Genomic DNA, 14,640 nt, shown 5'->3' with positions numbered 1-14,640 from the left:
TTCAATAGAAATCACTGACTAATTGAAGGTGTAGCTACATTAAGTTAAAAATCACACAAAACCAGGTTATAGTCCAACAGGTTTAATTGGAAGCACACTAGCTTTCAGAGCATCGCTCCTTCATCAGGTCATAGTCGCTATCACCTGATGAAGGAGCGTCACTCCGAAAGCTTAGTGTGCTTCCAATTAAACGTGTTGGACTATAATCTGGTGTTGTGTGATTTTTAACTTTGTACACCCCAGTCCAACATAGTCTCCGAATCATAGCTACATTAATACTGCTTTAGCTATATGCACTAATCTTAGTAAAATTAATTTAAAGCATGCACACAGCATACACAAAATCCAGATAAATTTACTTCATGTATGTAGTTCCTTAACTAAGATCTAATATTACTCGGTGACCATGGAAGTAAAGCATCTAAAACTGATTTTAAAAAGAACTTCTCAATCACTGATTTTTGCCTCACCATACTATTAACAAATACGTACAAAAACTAACGTATCCAATCATTGAGTGTTGCAATTGCAAGTCAAACAATGATACCTGCTACACATTTTAAAATTTAGAAATGGAATCAATCACATCTACATTAACATCATGTGACTAATTTGGCAATGGCGAAGAATTGGACACGAGAATACAATAGATGAGCTTGGAGCTAAATGAAATAATCATATGGGCCTTGATGGTGGGGTGAATTGATGGTTGTTTCATGTTTTGCTTCTTAAATAGAGGCTTTATGTATGCAGTAAGGTTTACCGATTGTGCATTTTTATTGTGTTTTATTACACGAATCCGATGATCGAATTGGAATCGGAAAGAAATAATAATCGACAAATAACATATAGGAAGAAGTGCAGGGAGAGAAGAGGAAACAGTGGGTAATCTGTGAGAGCAGAAATGAAAGGTTTCATGATTTGGTAACAGAAAAGGGGCTTGGATCATTATAGTCTAAAGCTTCAGTTTCAATTTTACCATGACGTGGCCGAAACAACTTGAGCTCCATTGCTTTTTAAAAGGGAGGTGAGATTAATATTCAGTTAACTTAAAGACATTTTCACAAATATCTCAGTGGCAACTTTAGAATGGCAATGACACATTCTATTAAAAACCTTTATATTAAATTCTTTTAGAAAAGGGCCACTTTTCCCCTGGAGTGAAGTAATTAACTTGTAAAATTTTCAAACATCGATTCCTGAAATCATATTTTACTTATCTATTTAAACTGTGTCACCTACTCGCAAATTAACCAAACATGTCAAAATCATAACAAAAACAGAAATTTATGGAATAGCTCAGCAGGTCTGGCAGTGTCTGTGAAGAGAAATCAGAGTTAACATTTCAGGTTGAGTGACCCTTCCTCAATGTCAAATTCATGTTAATATAGTTTAACTTACAAATGTTTCCTGTAATTAATCAGGAGGAATATTTGATGTATAGAATCCCAACAGTGCGGAATCAGACCATTTGGCCCTTGGTGTCCACACCGACCCTTCGCAGAGCATCCCACCCTGCCCCTGTGACCCTGCATTTCCCATTCCCAAACCACCTAATCTGTATGTCTTTGTACTGTGGGAGGAAACACATGCAGACATGGGGAGAATGTGTAAACTCCATGCAGACAGTTGCACTGGTGCTGTGAGGCAGCAGTGCTAACCACTGAGCCACCATGCTGCCCATATTAAACTATGTTTACTGCAGTCAATAAAATTGCAAAAATAAATAGTATAATTCAGAAACTTCACATGATACAGCAGTTGACCATTCAAATTGCTTGAGCAAATATTCACAGTCATTGTAGTGTGTATCTGACGAGCAAGATTACTCCAAAAAGAATTGAGATTGCATTCCATAGTTCACATAGTGGAAAACTCCCAAAGTAGTGGACTAAGTTTAGATCAGAAATCTCAAATGGAACATCAGAGCAATGAATCACAGAACCTTGCTGATGAACAAACATCCTTTCATAACCCCAGGCAATAGAACATTCATTCAGCAGAAGGAATTATCATCGTACCAGCACTATGTAAAATGATTAGCAGCTATTTGCAGAGTAGCTGCTGATTTGATTTCTACTAACTCCTTCTGCCTGGACTGCTCTGGAGTAGCCTTACATATTGGCAAATATTCGACAAAATGCATGCCAAGGTTTGTGATGGTCTGCTGCATGCAGTAAAACTTCATTGTAATGGGCTCTCATCCCCTGCCAATAGTTATGTGATGAGCAGCTACTGTGGAGGAGAAAAGGTACAGGAGTAGGTAACCCTTTCTGTCTGCTCTATCTCTGGTAGACTCATCTGACTTCACCATCAGTGAATGTCCTTCACCACTCAATAACAGGCCCATACCTTGTCTTCCTTCTGTTACTGTCGATGTTCTCTTGTTGCTCAACAGCAAAGTTCTATGATTCATTGCTACGATGTTCCACCTGAGACTTTTAATTTAAAGCCAGTCCAATACTTTGGGAGTTTTCTACTATTAAGTTCTTTTTTCCACTCTTGGTGCAACTGCAATATGTACAGTACAGTACAAACTTAGAAGAAACTCTTAACATTCTTCACCATGCTTGCGAAGCGTGTTGAGAGGTGTCCCCGAACAAAGTTCTTCCTTTGTACAAAATCTACATCACAGTCAGTAATGCCCACAAGACAACCCACAGTCACTCCCTACAGTCACATGTCACTCAAGGCACAATGCAGTGACCACATCATCTTCAGAAACAATGTAATGTAAGTCATCCCTTAATGGTCAAATCTGTTGTGAATCGTTTATTTTGTAACTATAGGATGTGGTCAGAATTCCAACTGTAATGTTCTTATTGATTTCTGAATGGGAGGTGATGACAATGTAAATTATCTCTGATTAGCAGTAGATGGCCATGTAAATGGCTCTGAATGGTGAGGGACGGAAATGTAAATTCACTTACATCCTATCTGTGGATCACAGACACCCCACCCTGCCCCCGGGCCATTCAATTTCTTACAGGTCAGCGGAGAAAATTAACTCTTTAATATCACACTACTATGTGCACTGTTGACTGCTATCTTTTTTTTTGAAGTAATCATGTTACTGTTGAAATACAAGAGAGGAGAAATCAAACATTCCAAAACAAATTTATTAATGAATTCACTCAATATTACAATCCAGTCAAGTTGGCATCCTTGTGCATGCTCCCATTGCCTGTCTTCTGTGTACCATTATCAGGTCTATGCAATACTACCTGAGCTTTTGGTGTAAGGCTGCTGCTTTTCACTGGGGCATGTTATGGATGGTCTTGCAATGTAGTTACAAACCGCTCTGAAACTAGAAAGACTGGCTGGTATCAAATTACACAATGTTATATGGGCATCAGCAGTTTGGACTAGCTGACCACAAACAGCAACTAGGTAAAAACAATGACTGCAGATGCTGGAAACCAGATTCTGGATTAGTGGTGCTGGAAGAGCACAGCAGTTCAGGCCGCATCCGAGGAGCAGTAAAATCGACGTTTCGGGCAAAAGCCCTTCATCAGGAATAAAGGCAGAGAGCCTGAAGGGTGGAGAGATAAGCTAGAGGAAGGTGGGGGTGGGGAGAAAGTAGCATAGAGTACAATGGGTGAGTGGGGGAGGGGATGAAGGTGATAGGTCAGGGAGGAGGGTGGAGTGGACAGGTGGAAAAGAAGATAGGCAGGTAGGACAAGTCATGGGGACAGTGCTGAGCTGGAAGTTTGGAACGAGAGTGAGGTGGGGGAAGGGGAAATGAGGAAACTGTTGAAGTCCACATTGATGCCCTGGGGTTGAAGTGTTCCGAGGCGGAAGATGAGGCGTTCTTCCTCCAGGCGTCTGGTGGTGAGGGAGCGGTGGTGAAGGAGGCCCAGGGCCTCCATGTACTCGGCAGAGTTGGAGGGGGAGTTGAAATGTTGGGCCACGGGGCGGTGTGGTTGATTGGTGCGGGTGTCCCGGAGATGTTCCCTAAAGTGCTCTGCTAAGACGCGTCCAGTCTCCCCAATGTAGAGGAGACCGCATCGGGAGCAATGGATACAATAAATGATATTGGCCCAACATTTCAACTCCCCTCCAACTCTGCCGAGTACATGGAGGTCCTGGGCCTCCTTCACCACCGCTCCTTCACCACCAGACGCCTGGAGGAAGAACGCCTCATCTTCCGCCTCGGAACACTTCAACCCCAGGGCATCAATGTGGACTTCAACAGTTTCCTCATTTCCCCTTCCCCCACCTCACTCTGGTTCCAAACTTCCAGCTCAGCACTGTCCCCATGACTTGTCCTACCTGCCTATCTTATTTTCCACCTATCCACTCCACCCTCCTCCCTGACCTATCACCTTCATCCCCTCCCCCACTCACCTATTGTACTCTATGCTACTTTCTCCCCACCCCCACCCTCCTCTAGCTTATCTCTCCACCCTTCAGGCTCTCTGCCTTTATTCCTGATGAAGGGCTTTTGCCCGAAACGTCGATTTTACTGCTCCTCGGATGCTGCCTGAACTGCTGTGCTCTTCCAGCACCACTAATCTGGAAACAGCAACTGGTGAGTAAGATTAGATCTCATGGGATCCAGGGGGAGTGATTCGGAGCTGTTTGCAACCACCTTGCAAGGCCATTACAGACCACTACAAATTGGCTTGAAGGTACGAGACAGAAGGAGGTGGTAGAGGACAGCTTTCTGGACTGGAGTTCTGTGACCAGCAATGTGCCTTAGGATTGGTGCTGGGTCCACTGCTTTTTGACATTTTTATCAATGATATAGATGTGAATATATGAGTGATCTGTAAGTTTGTAGATGACACCAAAGTAGCTGGTGTAGTGGACAGTGAAGAAGATTATCTCAGTGTAATGGGACCGTGACCAGATCGGCTAATAGTCCAAGGAGTGGCAGATGATGTTAAATTTAGAGAAATGCAAGGTATTGCTTTTTGGTAAGGCAAATCAGGGCAGGACCTACACAATTAAAGACAGTGCCCTGGGGAATGTTGCTGAACAAGGAGACGTAGGGGTGAATGTGCACAGTTCCTTGAAAGAGGAGTCGTAGGTAGATAAGATGGTAAAGAAGGAGTTTGGCATGCTTGCTTTCATTGGTCAGAACTTTGAGTATCAGAGTTGGGACATCATGTTATGGCTCTACAGGACATTGGTGAGGCCACTTTTTGAATACTGCATACAATTCTGGTCGCCCCTCTATAGGAAGGATGTTGTTAAACTTGAGAGGGTGTGGAAAAGATTGACAAGGATGTTGTCAGGACTGGCGGGTTTGAGCTATAGGGAGAGACTGAATAGGCTGGGACTTTTTACCCAGGGCATTGTAGACTGAGGGTTGGCCTTATAAAGGTTTATAAAATCATGAGGGGTATGGATAGAGTGAATAGCCAATGTCTTTTTTCCTAGGGTGGGGGAGCCCAAAACTAGAGGGCATAGGTTTAACGTGAGAAGGAAAAAATTTAAAAAGAACCTGAAGAAAACCTTTTCATGCAGAGGGTGGTGTGTGTATGGAATGACTGCCAGAGGCACTGGTAGCAGCTGGTACAATTACATTTAAAAGGCATCTGGATGGTTATGTAAATAGGAATGGTTTAAGGGGATATGGGCCAAATGCTGGCAAATGGGACTAGTTCAGATGGGAATGTCTGGTCAGTGTAGTTGAGTTATAGAGTCCTAGAGATGTACAGCTCGGAAACAGACCCTTCTGTCGAACTCGTCCATGTCGACCAAATATCCCAACCCAATCTAGTCCCACCTGCCAGCACTTGGCCCATATCCCTCTAAACCCTTCCTATTCAGACACCTTTTAAATGCTGTAACTGTACCAGCCTCCACCACTTCCTCTGGCAGTTCATTCCATACATGCACCACCCTTTGCGTGAAAATGTTGCCCCTTAGGTCTGTTTTATATCTTTCCCCTCTCACCCTAAACCTATATGCCCTGTAGTTCTGGACTTCCCGACCCCAGGGAAAAGACTTTGCCTATTTATCTTATCCATGCCCCTCATGAGTTTGTAAACTTCGATAGAGTCACCCCTTAGCCTCTTACACTCCAGGGAAAACAGTCCTAGCCTATTCAACCTCACCCTATAGCTCAAATCCTCCAACCCTGGCAACATCCTTGTAAATCTTTTCTGAACCCTTTCAAGTTTTACAACATCCTTCCGATAGGAAGGAGACCAGAATTGTGCGCAATTCCAAAAGTGGCCTAACCAACATCCTGTACAGCCGCAACATGACCTCCCAACTCCAATACTCCGTATTCTGACCAATAAAGGTCTTCACTCTCCTATCTACCTGCAACTCTACTTTCAAGGAGCTATGAACCTGCATTCCAAGGTCTCTTTGTTCAGCAACACTCCCTAGGACCTTACCATTAAGTGTATAAGTCCTGCTAAGATTTGGTTTCCCAAAATGCAGCACCTTGCATTTTTCTGAATTAAACTCCATCTGCCACTCCTCAGCCCATTGGCCCGTTGTAATCTGAGGTAGCCTTCTTCACTGTCCACTATATCTTCAATTTTGGTGTCATCTGCAAACTTACTAACTATACCTCTTACGCTCACATCCAAATTATTTATATAAATGATGAAAAGGAGTGGAACCCGCACCGATCCTTGTGGCGCTCCACTGGTCACAGGCCTCCAGTCTGAAAAACAACCCTCCACCACCACCTTCTATCTTCTACCTTCAAGCCAGTTCTGTATCCAAATGCCTAGCTCTCCCTGTATTCCATGAGATCTAACCTTGTTAAGCAGTCTCCCATGGGGAACCTTGTTGAATGCCTTACTGAAGTCCACTGAGTTGGGCCGAAGCATCTGTTTCCCTGCTGTATGACTCTATAACTGGCAACGTAGCTGTGTTGGAAGAACCAATGCTGGACGGAAGGCTACAAGGTCATGCTCCATAGTACGACTACCACTCCCAGGACATGGTGCTGAAGTGCAGATTACTGGGCCTCTTCAAATACTTATATCTGCAGCCAAAATGGTAGCTGTTTAGACTTGTTTCGCAGCAAGTCCAGTATGTACGATTACAGTCTGAACATCCATTGCAGCACTCTGACATTCGATAATTTCTGATTGTGTCACAATGGAAGCTATGCATCACAAATGGGTCTGTCCGTATTTCTAGCTGGAGCTGTCTGCCACTTTCCTAATGGAGACAATGGACTCCATGCCTTCCACAAGGTCCTATGGCCATTTGGTTCTAAACTGCTCCATGTTTTGATATTTGTGAAGGCTTTCTGTAAGGCCTGCCAACACACCAGGCACTTTAATCTTTACATCCATCCACCTTCTTTTGATAACCATCCCATTAAAGTCCTCATCGGAGTCCGCTGGAGGAGAAATCAAGACAAACTTTGCTCTCCAATGAACGGGCAGCTGCCTGCCACCCATTTGTCCTCAGTGTGTTATCATGTGTAGATCCAGCCTGTATGCAGTCCTGTAAAGTATGCACCGTAACACTCGCAGCCATGAGCTCAGAGACTGAGAGTTAGTGATGATTTTTCCTTATTATCACTGTCTCTCTGCTCTTCCACCACTGCCTGAAAAGAGTAAGATTTAGCATGTGGATGAAAGGAACAAAGAGGGTGCATGCTTATTTCATCTGAACCTAGTAGTGGGAGAGTATGGGAAGTTGGGAAAGTAGGGTAAGAAGAAATGAACTTACTGCCAGCCTCAATGATTTCAGACCCAATACTGGCCATAGCTTCTGTGATGGTTGTTCTAGTGCCTACAGTTACTGTTTCTTACTTGGTTATGGGCATATGCCGCTAGGCCTAGCTTGATCCTTCCACCTCTAGTTTTGCAATACTTTGTCATGCAAGAGAGAGGAAAGCATTTCAGTGAGTATAGTCCCACCCGCTTGGGTGATGTGACTATTGAGATTGAATAACTGGCTGCGTGTGCAAGCTATGAGACATAGGTGAGAAACTTGTAGCAGTGCAAAATGTGTCAGGGCAAAGTAAGGCTACAAATATGAGACATGAGCTGTGATTGAGATTGTTGGTGATGGGGGTCTAGTGAACTGAGCAGTACGTGAGGTTAATCGTTCAGTTGCTAGGATATGGCATTTCAAGATGGATTCATCAACCTTGCCACTCATGACATCACTGAATATCTTGCAGCACTGGAGTTTGACTGCGAGCAGCAGCTGGCTGATTCAAAGCCTTTGCAGGGTCTATCTGCACGGTTTATTGGCCCTCTGTGTACACAGAACATCTCTCCCATTCTCTACCTCCTGCACCGAAGCTTCTAATCCGCTTTGAGATAACCTTGGAGCCCACTCCATCCTCTGCTCCATTACTTTCACGCTTGCAGATTAGGCACTCTTCCTCAGCCACTTTCAGTACCGAAAAGTTAGTATCCACCTCCCCTGAACTCCAGGCTAACATTCATTGGTATTTGCCTTGTGCTCACTTTGGCCCTTGATTGAGTGCACTTGCATGAGACTACTTGTTACAATCATTTGATGGAGTCGGCTTTACCTGCACCAGAACCAACAACTAATAGTTAGCAGCTTATCACAATTCACACACCTGCAATCTGAAATGGTTTCACTTCTCACTCCTGCACGGTAGAATGCTCGAGGGTCCACTTTTAGTCTCCTCATATTCCTCATCTAACAAGGAATTACTTTCCACATATAGGATAATGACATCCATCTTTGCTTGACATCTCCATTGCTTCTTGTCGGAATGAGTCTCCATTTCCTTGAGTTAAACATTAGAAAGACCAATCCATCATTTTCAACACTTGCCGCAAGTTCTGCCCCTTGATACAGATTCTGTTCTATTTGCCAGCTAGAGTCTTTGGGTAAACCAGGCTGTTTGCAACCTCAGTATTTTATTCATCCTAAGTTGAGATTCAGATCCATTTCCTCTACTATCATAAATGCTGACTAGTTAAACCTCTAACATTGTCCACTTTTATCTCATCCAGTTACTAAAATTCCTTTTCATGCCTTTGCCATCACTCAGCACCCCATCATCTTGTACTCCACTCATCTAAAACTCTTGTTCATTTCTTAAATCACATCAAGTTCTGCTCAAGCACAACTACTGCTTTTCCTGACCCACTTTGCAATTCTTATGCCCCATACACTCTCAAACCTCATATTTAAACATCTTACTTACGTATTTAAATCCCTTAACTGTCTTGCCTGTTCTATTTCTATAATCTATCCAAGCTTTGCAATCTCCTCCTTTAAAGCTCTCTTCATGTTCTAATCTCATACTTTCCTCTTGCATTTGTTCCATTCCTGGAGGCTGTGGCATCCAGCTTCTTTGCTGTATTCTCTGGTATTTCCACCCTCAACTTATTTGCACCTGCTCTTTTAAGCTCCTCCTCCTCACCTTAAAACCTATTTCTTGACCAAGCATTTGAGCACCCATCCCAATATCCTCTCCCCTAGGTTTGCATCTAATTAGTCTGAGATGCTTTTCTCTAAGGATAATATGTAGGTGCAAACTGTTGTCAGATAGTTTAAGATGATCTGTCGTGTGGTGGACGTCCTGTATTATTAATTACAAATGTTTGTGTGTTATCTACAATATAGACGTGTCACATATGCCAGATGTTACTTCCCAACAAGTGCAGTTTCTCATCGCACTTAAGAATACATCAACACAAGTCTCCATATACATGTCCGGAATGTGGAGCGATATGCAGGTCCTCGCACTTTCAGACCCATGTCACCAGGAATTGCCTGCACTACACCCGTAAAGTGGGATACCGGTTAGTTGTATGTTTGCGTTACTCTATTAGTTTATTACTGTGATTCTAAAATATTGACCTACCTTGGGTTGAGATTCACTTTTATTTCCTTCCTTTCAATCTTGCCCATCCAGTCCACCAATCTATCACTCCTGTTTGATTGTACACTCCAAAATATTAGAAAGCCAACTAAAACATCTAACTTGCACAAAATGCACTGTGACTTTGAATTTGTATTTGAAACAGATAGGATAACAATTGGTTTTGAATGTTCTTTCATTTTTGATTATGGCTGGGAAAATGAATCAAAATACTTCCTAAATGTTCTGAGGACACAATGACAGGTAGGATTAAAAGTTCTGAAGAGTTTACAGGTATGCTGCAAATAAATATAGATTGGTTAAGTGATTGGGGAAAAAGTGTGGTAGAACATAATGTGGAAAAATCTGAACCTGTCTATTTTGAAGAATGGATGGAAAAGCAGAATTTTGTTTAAATTGAAAGAGAGGTTGCAGAGCCCTGAGGTACAGGGGAATATAGGTGTCCTGTCACATGATTTGCAAATGATTGCCATGTGGATACAGTAAGTGATTAGAAGGCAAATGGAATGTTGATCTTTGCTGTAGGGGGAATGGAACATAAAAGTGGGGATGAGTTGTTTGAGGCATTGGTAAGCCCACAACTTGTGTTCTGTATATGGCTTTAGTCTCATTATTTAAGAAAGGACAAAATTGCATCTGAAGCAGATCAGAGAAGGTTCATTTCACTGATAACCTCACCCACATGCGAGGTTTCTTCTGAGGAAAAATTGCACAATTTGGGCCTGCGTTCATTGTCATTTAGAAGAATGAGAGGTGATCTTCTTGTATGGGATCTCGAATGGGCTTGACAGGATGGATGCCAAAATGATATTTCACCACAGGAGACACTAGAATTGGAGGGTATAGTTTAAACAAAAGAGTTTTCCTATTTAAGAATTAAATAAGGAGAATTTCATTCTCTTAAAGGGTCATGAGTCAGTAGAATTCCCTTGCCTGGAGATCAGAAGGGACAGCGTTATTGAATAATTTCAAGGCAGAGGAAAATAGATTTTGGATTTGTAAGGGCTTCATAAGTTATCAGGGAAAGCTAGGAAAGTGGGTTGAAGTTACAATCACTTTAGCTATGATCTTATCTAATTACAGAGCAGGCTTGAGGGATGAAAGGCCTAACTTTTGTTCCTAATTTGTTTGTTTGTACATAGGAGAAAACAGGATAGGGGGTGGTCAGCACAGGTAGTGATCCCAATCCATAAGAGAAATAGCTTAGACTCATATCTCTAGCAACAAAAGTAAGTGCTTGGGAAAATTAAATGCTGATCTCTTTATGTACGAAATATTACTGTTCAGCTAAACTGCGTATTTCAATTGTGATTGTTTTCTTCTTGCAGTTGTATACATTGTGGTGTTGTCTATGCTGACCTAGCTGCCCTGAAATCTCATATCCAAGGTGCTCATTGCGAGATCTTCTACAAATGTCCTATCTGCCCCATGGCTTTCAAGTCGGCACCGAGTACTCATTCACACGCCTACACACAGCACCCAGGCATCAAAATAGGAGAAGCTAAGTAAGTTCTGTAAGCATGCTTGCTATGAATTTATTTTTTAAAAATATACTTTTTTATTGTGACACAGCACTTCTGTAATGTAAAATCTTATTGCTGTTATAACTCTGTCCTTTGTGAACAGAGTTGAAACAAACTCAATTCAGATTCCAGTGGGGCTGTGCCTTAGGTCAATTCCAGATGAATTAAATCAGCAGTTTTCCTCTGCGCAGCAAAAGCTTGGCTATAGGCTGCTTGGCGCTTGCCTCATTTAGGGAATGTGGCACTGGAGCAGACTAAGATTAGTTTCCTTAGCACACAGGGAGAAGCTAACACATTGGGTGGAATGTTATGCTGCCAGATGTGATAGTGGTAGAGGTGAGTAGGATGCTTCATCAGGGCAAATGGTAATGTACTCTATCCCTGCGGCTTTCCCACTCCTGCCAATATTAAGTTCTGGTTGGGCAGGTTTCTGGTTGACCTTTCCATGCTACTGATTGTTGTGCTTAGGGGCCAATAAAGAATCGCTCAAGGGCCTTAGCCCACCACCTCTAGGATTATCCAGCTCGCAGAGGCAAACCTGTGCAGGCTGCTTGTCAGATGGAGTACTGGGGAACTGGGGGTCGGAGATCTCAATTAGGGCATGGACATTGAGCAGGGATTAGCCAGCTGAGGGTCATGCCTGCCTGAGCTTCCTGACCACTCCACTGCCACCCATACAATCACTACTTCCAGTGGTTCTGGCATGTGGGACTTCTGCTCCAGGGAAGTCAAATCCAAAGGAGGGCCCCCCAATGTCCTTGGAATTAGTTGACTGGACCTCCCTTTGGAGAGAGCAGCCCTAAGGCTCTCACCCACTTTCCAGCTGGCAGGCAAGAGCCATGCCACAAATGGAAGATTCCAGCTATTTTCAGTCCTGAAACAGGAGCACAGAGTTGGCAAAGTTGCCAGCTTTACCACCTGAACTTGGGAAAGGGATTGTGTACAGTTAGTTTTCAGTCTGAGCAGATAGGTCATAGAGTCATCGAGGTGTGCAGCATGGAAATAGACTCCTCGGTCCATGCCGACCAGATATCCCAACCCAATCTAGTCCCACCTGCCAACACCTGGCCCACATCCCTCCAAACCCTTCCTAATCATATACCCATCCAAATGCCTCTTAAATGTTGCAATTGTGCCAGCCTCCACCACTTCCTCTGGCAGCTCATTCCATACACGTACCACCCTCTGCATGAAAAAGTTTCCCCTTAGGTCTCTTTTATTTCTTTCCCCTCTCACCCTAAACCTATGCCCCCTAGTTCTGGATTCCCCAACCCCAAGGAAAAGACTTTGTCTATTTATCCTATCCATGCCCCTCATAATTTTGTAAACCTCTATAAGGTCACCCCTCCGCCGCCGACTTTCCAGGGAAAACAGCCCCAGCCTGTTCAGCCTCTCCCTATAGCTCAAATCCTTGTAAATCTTTTCTGAACCTTTTCAAGTTTCATAACATCTTTCCGATAGGAAGGAGACCAATATTCTAACAGTGGCCTAACCAATGTCCTGTACAGTCGCAACATGACTTCCCAACTCCTGTACTCAGTACTCTGATCGATAAAGGAAAGCATACCAAACGCCTTCTCCTCTATCCTATCTACCTGCGACTCCACTTTCAAGGAGCTATGAACCTGCATTCCAAGGTCTCTTTGTTCAGCAACACTCCCTTGGACCTTACCATTAAGCGTATAAGTCCGGCTAAGATTTGCTTTCCCAAAATGTAGCACCTCGCATTTATCTGAATTAAACTCCATCTGCCACTTCTCAGCCCATTGGTGTTAACAGGGGAGGCGGTGGCAATGTCATTGGGCAATTAATCCAGAGGCCCAGGTCAGCATTCTGAGGACACGAGTCAATTTTCACCATGGAAGATCAAAATGTGAATTCAGCAAAAATCTAGGATTGAAAAGAAAGCCCAATATTGACCATGCAGTTGCTGTTGCTTTTCATAAAATTAATCTGGCTGAGCAATGTCCTCTTGGGAAGGAAATCTACCATTTTTACCAAATCTACCTACAGGTGACTCCAGACCCACAGCAACATTGTTTACTCTTGCCTGCTCTCTGGGTAATTAGGGTTGGGCAAGAAATGTAGGCCCAGCCAGTGACACCAACATCCCACAAATAAATATAATAAAACTGGAGCTGGACCCATTGCCCCACAAAGAGTTTGGAGGAAGCTGTTGGGGCTTTAGGTGGACTGTGATCTGGGACTTTGTCAAAGCTGCTGAAAAGAAACAAAATAAATTCTAGCCATCACCCTCCACACACTCCTGATGTTCCATCCATACCAACCTATCAGCCTCTTGGTCCCTCATATCCCCATTTCAAGCCATGATCCACTATCCAGCTTCAATACCACCTCATAACCCCAATGCCAACATAAACCCCTCCTTTCATACCCACCATTACTCCCCCTGAACCAACTTAGTGCCAAGTCATGTCATCACAAGCCCTCTGCCCATCACCGTTTGCCCTATCCTCTTCATGACAACCTAAGTATCCACCATGCTGAGTAAGTTTTGATGAATTCAAAAATTAATTCTATTAATAAAAACTCTTTTGCTATATTTCATGTCCTTCAAGACTTAATTTCTTATGAAAGCGACTATTGGTATTCATAACCATACATCAAGACATCATAAGGAATTAGTGCTGTCAACCAAATAGAACCAACAGGCACCTCACTGTGACAATTACAGGTTATGAAATCAGGCATGCAGCACAAATCCCATAATGTAAGTCCTCAGGCTTTGCCAACTGGCAGAGTGAATTACCAAGCATTACTGTTTTAATACTACAGACATGTCTTTTTTCAAAACTTTAAAAACCAGGAAATTAAAAATCTTTGATAGTTCAGATTAATTTATATATATTTATGTTTACTTTTAACAATCTCTAAGGGCACTTTTCATCTTCCTAAGGGCACATTCCTTCTCCAAATATGTCCTTAGGTCTATCCACACACGTAACTGTAACTTTCAAAAAGTTACAGTTAAAGTTAGCAGCCTAAGACATTCTAGTACGTCTAAAATACACAAGTTGTAAGTTCTCACTCCATCCTTTCAAAAGTCAGATCTGACTGAAGTAAGCTGAAATTTTATATATGCTCACATGAACCACACTTCCTCAAAATGTGACCAAACCTTGTCCCCACCAAACTTAAAAAAAGATGGTTTCTGTGTTCAAAATCAGGACTTCACTCAAAGGGTCATGAATCAGTGGAATTCATTATCCCCGAACTTGTTGGATGTCAGGATACCGAATAAACTTCCCAGAAGAGACGAGACAGATTTTAAATTGGTAACGAGTTGAAGTGAGATGG

At 42.9% G+C, this 14,640-nt stretch overlaps 1 protein-coding gene across 9 annotated transcripts in view; it reads left to right on the top strand.

Annotated features, from left to right (window-relative positions):
- Window positions 1-14,640, top strand: part of znf532 (zinc finger protein 532) — a 222,107-nt gene that overhangs the window by 132,730 nt on the left and 74,737 nt on the right. For all 9 annotated transcript variants that reach the window (XM_087990306.1, XM_087990325.1, XM_087990312.1 and 6 more), the window contains 2 exons: window positions 9,541-9,719; window positions 11,128-11,304. In XM_087990306.1, coding sequence (XP_087846432.1) covers window positions 9,541-9,719; window positions 11,128-11,304 — 356 coding nt within the window. The remainder of the gene's footprint in view (window positions 1-9,540; window positions 9,720-11,127; window positions 11,305-14,640) is intronic.

Source organism: Chiloscyllium plagiosum, unplaced genomic scaffold, assembly GCF_037043375.1.
Source record: "Chiloscyllium plagiosum isolate Xiang-an unplaced genomic scaffold, Cpla_swu_hap1 HiC_scaffold_1, whole genome shotgun sequence".
NCBI classification, from domain to species: domain Eukaryota; kingdom Metazoa; phylum Chordata; class Chondrichthyes; order Orectolobiformes; family Hemiscylliidae; genus Chiloscyllium; species Chiloscyllium plagiosum.
This window is presented reverse-complemented; position numbering and strand designations above follow the sequence as displayed.